Consider the following 7249-nt stretch of genomic DNA (forward strand, 5'->3'; position numbering starts at 1 on the left):
TTCCTGATTAACTGCCGCTGCGTAACGACCTCATCACCCGGAGGATCCGGTGAGGTTTGTAAACTCAGGACTAAACGTATCGGCTTTCGAACGCGTTTCCAGACTGAGGGACAGCAGCGATTCTGGAAAACAGCACTCATTCATTTTTCTCATAGAGTGAACAGCTCAGACCCACAGCTCCTGAAATGGACGTGAGGTCAACAACAGAATGACCACACGCCTTCAGACCGCGTCTCTCACCTTCTGTAGAACAGGTGAATAACGGGGTAGCGGAAGAAGTTCTTCTGCTTCCGGCACTTTCCCTGATTCCACCAGCAGTTCACCGCTATGAACTGAACCTGCAGGAACAGGAAACGCATCATTAATAAACACGTAACCACACAGGAAACGCATCATCACAGAACACGTAACCACACAGGAAACGCATCATCACAGAACACGTAACCACACAGGAACCGCATCATCACAGAACACGTAACCACACAGGAAACGCATCATCAATACACACGTAACCACACAGGAAACGCATCATTAATACACAAGTAAACACACAGGAAACGCATCATTAATAAACAAGTAACCACACAGGAAACGCATCATTAATACACAAGTAACCACACAGGAAACGCATCATTAATACACAAGTAAACACACAGGAAACGCATCATTAATACACAAGTAAACACACAGGAAACGCATCATTAATAAACAGGTAACCACACAGGAAACGCATCATTAATACACAAGTAAACACACAGGAAACGCATCATCACAGAACACGTAACCAAACAGGAAACGCATCATCACAGAACACGTACACAGGAATCGCATCATCACAGAACACGGAACCACACAGGAATCGCATCATCACAGAACATGTACACAGGAAACGCATCATCACAGAACATGTACACAGGAAACGCATCATCACAGAACACGTACACAGGAAACGCATCATCACAGAACACGTACACAGGAAACGCATCATCACAGAACATGTACACAGGAAACGCATGATCACAGACAACGTACACAGGAAACGCACCATCACAGAACATGTACACAGGAAACGCATCATCACAGAACATGTACACAGGAAACGCATCATCACAGAACACGTACACAGGAAACGCATCATCACAGAACACGTACACAGGAAACGCATCATCACAGAACATGTACACAGGAAACGCATGATCACAGACAACGTACACAGGAAACGCATCATCACAGAACACGTAACCATGCAGGAACCGCATCATCACAGAACACGTAACCACGCAGGAACCGCATCATCACAGAACACGTAACCACACAGGAAACGCATCATCTCAGAACACGTAACTATACAGGAAACGCATCATCACAGAACACGGAACCACACAGGAAACGCATCATCACAGAACATGTAACCACACAGGAAACGCATCATCACAGAACACGTAACTATACAGGAAACGCATCATCACAGAACACGGAACCACACAGGAAACGCATCATCACAGAACATGTAACCACACAGGAAACGCATCATCACAGAACACGTAACTATACAGGAAACGCATCATCACAGAACACGGAACCACACAGGAAACGCATCATCACAGAACACGTAACTATACAGGAAACGCATCATCACAGAACACGGAACCACACAGGAACCGCATCATCACAGAACACGTAACCACACAGGAAATGCATCATCACAGAACACGTAACTATACAGGAAACGCATCATCACAGAACACGTAACCACACAGGAAACGCATCATCACAGAACACGTAACTATACAGGAAACGCATCATCACAGAACACGGAACCACACAGGAAACGCATCATCACAGAACACGTACACAGGAACCGCTTGGTTAAAGAACGCATTATTAGGGTTCTACTGTGACTGAGTACCTGGTCGGCCATGCGCAGCGCCACCTGCTGGACCTGCTCCCGTGCCCTGATGGAGTGCGCACACCAGGGGGCGTAATAAACCAGCACACACACATCGGCCCCCTCCCTCAGCCGCTCTGCCTGATCCTGCTGACCCAGGAACAGGTCAACCACAGGAACCTGAGGGGAGAAGAACCGCACCGGGGTGCGAGCTGCAGCCACCACGTCCTTCGCTCGGCTGGAGAGAGAGACAGAGAGAGAGACAGAGAGAGAGAGACAGAGAGAGGGACAGACAGACAGACAGACAGAGAGAGAAAGTGAGAGAGAGAGAGAGAGAGAGAGACAGAGAGACAGACAGAGAGAGAGACAGAGAGAGACAGACAGAGAGAGAGACAGAGAGAGAGAGAGACAAAGAGACAGAGAGAGAAAGAGAGAGAGACAGATAGAGAGACAGACAGAGAGAGACAGAGAGAGAGAGAGAGAGAGACAGAGAGACGGACAGAGAGAGACAGACAGAGAGAGACAGAGAGACAGACAGAGAGAGAGACAGAGAGAGAGACAGAGAGACAGAGAGAGAAAGAGAGAGAGACAGATAGAGAGACAGACAGAGAGAGACAGAGAGAGAGAGAGAGAGAGAGAGAGAGAGAGAGAGACAGATCATTATCATTATTATTGCTGTTATTAACTCTGTTCTAGTAAAAACACTCCGTTCTAGAGTCAGAACTGTTCACAGTGGTGGTGATAGGAACCAGACGTCCACCTCTAAAAGCTCCCTCACAGAAAGTTCCTACAGTAAATGGTGATGAATTCACTGCCTGATGACTGAGACACTGTTTTATGATAGTTTAGAGAACTTAAACTCCATTCATGGTGGAGGGATACATGCAGGGCGCTGTGAGGCAAAATAGTCCCCAAAGAAAACTTATTATTTCAGATTCTCCACTATTTTCCATCATCAACATTCATATAAACTCAGAAGACTCGTGTAGGTTCACTGGTGGTTCTGGATAGTAAATAAAATGTCTATATTTGTGTTGTAGTCATGGCGACCCCTGGTTCCTATCACCACCACTGTAAAGACATCTGAGCCTTTCTCTACAGTGAACCTGCTGAAACAGCTCAGGCTGGTTGAACTGGTTAGTCTGGTAGACTAGCTGAGCTGGCTGAGCAGTGATGGTTTAGCTGGTCAAGCTGCTTGGTCACACCATCAACCATGACCAGCTTGCTGGCCGATTAGCATGACCACTATGACCAGCATGACTAAGCTAGCTGACCAGCATGATGAGGTAAGTTAATGGGCCAGCATGACCACCATGACCAAACTTTGAAACCATGACCAGTATGACCAAGCTGATAGACCAGCATGACCAAGCACATTCACCAGCATGACCAGTTGACCAAGCTGAATGACCAGTATCAGCTGCATGACTAAGCTGGTAGACCAACATGACCATCATGACCAAAATGACCAACCAGCATGATCAAGATGGTCAACCAGCATGACCAGCTGACCAAGCTGAATGACCAATATGACCAGCATGACCAGCTTGACCAAGCTTGCCAACAAGTATGACCAAGCTGGTAGACCAAAATGACCAATCTGGTAGACCATGAACAAGCTAGTAGACCAACATTACCAGCATGACCAAGCTGACCAACCAGTATGACCAAGCTGGTAGACCAACATGACCAGCACGACCAAACAGTACAACCAGCTGACCAAGCTGGTAGACCAACAAGACCAGCATGACCAAGCTGACCAACCAGTATGACCAAGCTGGTAGACCAACATGACCAGCATGACCAAACTGACCAACCAGTACAACCAGCTGACCAAGCTGGTAGACCAGCATGACCAAGCTGACCAACCAGTATGACCAAACTGGTGGACCAACATGACCAGCATGACCAAGCTGACCAACCAGTATGACCAGTTGACCAAGCTGAGTGACCAATACGCCCAGCATAACCAAGCTGACCAACCAGTATGACCAAACTAGTAGAAAATGAACAAGCTGGTGGACCAACATGACCAGCTTGCTCTGGGACTGATTGCAGACGCATTTAATTGTTTCATAATGGGTTCTAAAGGTGTTCTACAGGAAACCAGTGGTCTCTACTGGTAACCATGAAGCCAATTCCCATTAGAAAGCAAAACTATCACCAAATCCTAATGGTTCTAATGGTCCTTTTTAGCAGGGGGGGGGACTTGGTTTCTCTAACCATATGGAATCAGTCGGCTGTTAGCGACCTCTGGTTCCTGTAGAACATCTTTAGGTCCCATTAAGGAACCAGAATCAGCTAAGAAACACCTGTTAGACCACTAGAACCCTTTACACTGTGATACCAATCAATCAGAGAGGCAGAACACCGTGCAGAACCATCCGGAACCGACAGAGGCTCGAAGACTCTACTGTACAGTTAAACACTGAACTGAGCAGTGAAGTTAAACCAACTGCGCTCACTGAACTGAACTGCACTGCACTGTAACCGCGGCTAATCCACTCTGACCGCTGTCAGAGCGCGAGCCTCCTCACCTGGGACACGTCACCACCACCTGCACTGATAAATGACCACATCTGCGAGCCTGAAGTACTGTTTATCACACACACACACACACACACACACACACACACACTCACACAAGGTGGTCGTACCTGCAGTTGAGCGTGAGCGCCAGCAGCAGCGCGAGACCCAGCAGCAGCGCGCCGCACATCACCGCGGCCATGCGGCCCCGCACCATCACACACACACACACACTCACACTCACACACACACACACTACACACAGAGCACTACACACGCTCTACACACTCTACAGTACACACACTCACTGTACACAACACACACACACACACACTCACACAGCGCGAGCTCTTCCGGAGTGGAGCGGGGAGGGGCGTGGCCACGCGGAGGGACCGCTGATAAACTACTACACACCATAAACACGCGCACTGTATACAGTTAACACTCATTACACACTGTATACATTCAACACTCATTATACACTGAATACATTTAACACTCATTATACACTGTATACATTTAACTCTCATTATACACTGAATACATTCAACACTCATTATACACTGAATACATTCAACACTCATTATACACTGAATACATTTAACACTCATTATACACTGTATACATTTAACTCTCATTATACACTGAATACATTCAACTCTCATTATACACTGAATACATTTAACTCTCATTATACACTGTATACATTCAACACTCATTACACACTGAATACATTCAACACACATTACACACTGAATACATTCAACACTCATTATACACTGTATACATTTAACTCTCATTATACACTGAATACATTCAACACTCATTACACACTGTATACATTCAACTCTCATTATACACTGAATACATTCAACTCTCATTATACACTGAATACATTCAACACTCATTATACACTGTATACATTTAACTCTCATTATACACTGAATACATTCAACACTCATTATACACTGTATACATTTAACTCTCATTATACACTGAATACATTCAACACTCATTATACACTGTATACATTTAACTCTCATTATACACTGAATACATTTAACTCTCATTATACACTGAATACATGTAACACTCATTATACACTGAATACATTCAACACTCATTATACACTGTATACATTTAACTCTCATTATACACTGAATACATTCAACACTCATTATACACTGTATACATTTAACTCTCATTATACACTGAATACATTCAACACTCATTATACACTGAATACATTCAACACTCATTATACACTGAATACATTCAACACTCATTATACACTGTATACATTTAACTCTCATTATACACTGAATACATTCAACACTCATTATACACTGAATACATTTAACTCTCATTATACACTGTATACAGTGTATAATGAGAGTTGTAAAAAAATGTAATTTTAGAAAATCTTCAAATGAACAAAAAGACAGTAAAGAGTATTTGTTATTGTTGTGTTGGGGTTTTCTGAACAAATAATTAATAGATAATAAATTAATATAAATAAATAAATAAGATCATATTTTAATAATTTAAAAACACAGTTGTCAAAATAAATAAAAATTACATGTAAACAAAAAGCACAACTTATTGTTTTTCCTGCTCCAGCACACAACTCCTCCGTTTCCTGCGCTGATGTGAACTTTACAGATGATCCCTCAGCAGTGCAGGCTGACTCGCTCAGATCTGAACGGCAGATTCTGCGGCTCGGGGCTGAAAATCAAAGGTTTACGCTTCAAATGACACTTTTAATGTCAAATTTAAAATCTGAGGGTTCAAATTAAGGCCTGCACCTCTTTAAACACCTGAAACCGCGAATACAGACTGTAAACACGGCGAGGAAGCGCTTGTTTCAGTAAGGGACCGTCAGTCAACGTCCCTTCTACAGTCAACACGGAGTGAAATAAAACTCTTTGATGTCAGCGCGTGCAAACACGCAGCAGTGCGAACACAGCGCTCGGCCAGTCCAGCGTTAATTAACAACACAGAAAAAAAATTATAAATTAAAAGGTAAAAGAAGCGACAGTCGTGAACTTCCCCTGCCAGCTGGTCGGTGTCTTTACACCGCCGCCGGATCCCTTACCGCAGTAGTGCTGTAGCCTCGCCCACCGCGTGACGTCTCCACACAGGACAACGTTCTTCAATCTGATTGGCCAAAATCCCCACAGGGGAGAAAGCTCGCTCTGAAATTAAAGCGACAGGCAGAAATTAACCATGTTCATCAATATTGATCACTAATAAATCAGTAAACAACGCCTGAGATCAATAAACTACTGATCACTAATAAAACTGTAAACAACGCCTGAGATCAATAAACTACTGATCACTAATAAATCAGTAAACAACGCCTGAGATCAATAAACTACTGATCACTAATAAAACTGCAAACAACGCCTGAGATCAATAAACTACTGATCAGTAATAATACTGTAAACAACGCCTGAGATCAATAAACTACTGATCACTAATAAATCAGTAAACAACGCCTGAGATCAATAAACTACTGATCACTAATAAAACTGTAAACACAGCCTGTGATTGATAAACTATTGATCCTTTCTAAACGTATAAACGTAATTCATCGTTCATAAAATGATGATTATTATTATTATTATTATTATTATTATTATTGTTATTATTGTTATTATTATTAAAGTTCTTTGTTGTTGTCGGTGTTCTGAGTGTAAATAAGTTACACATCCTCTACAGAGACTCACTTAAATATGACACTTCCTTCATATTTTGTTGTCTCGTTTTATTTCTATGTGGTGTTTAATGTACAGAAAAAATAAAACATAAACATAAATTATGTCATAACTTCTC

General features: G+C 43.1%; 1 protein-coding gene across 2 annotated transcripts in view; it reads right to left on the reverse strand.

The window, feature by feature from the left end:
* The window catches only part of txndc11 (thioredoxin domain containing 11), a 20991-nt gene extending 15846 nt beyond the window's left edge, over nucleotides 1–5145 (reverse strand). Inside the window, exons 1-3 of one of the 2 annotated variants that reach the window (XM_036564656.1) lie at nucleotides 4546–5145; nucleotides 1910–2126; nucleotides 241–338 (exon numbers count right to left, since the gene is read on the reverse strand). In XM_036564656.1, the coding sequence (XP_036420549.1) occupies nucleotides 241–338; nucleotides 1910–2126; nucleotides 4546–4631 (401 nt within the window). In that variant the 5' untranslated portion in view covers nucleotides 4632–5145. Of the gene's footprint in view, nucleotides 1–240; nucleotides 339–1909; nucleotides 2127–4425; nucleotides 4481–4545 lie in introns of those variants that run through there. The other variant, XM_036564657.1, reaches the window with a different exon arrangement.
* Between the last annotated feature and the right edge of the window lie 2104 nt (nucleotides 5146–7249).

Source organism: Colossoma macropomum, unplaced genomic scaffold (genome assembly GCF_904425465.1).
Source record: "Colossoma macropomum unplaced genomic scaffold, Colossoma_macropomum, whole genome shotgun sequence".
In the NCBI taxonomy this organism is placed as follows: domain Eukaryota; kingdom Metazoa; phylum Chordata; class Actinopteri; order Characiformes; family Serrasalmidae; genus Colossoma; species Colossoma macropomum.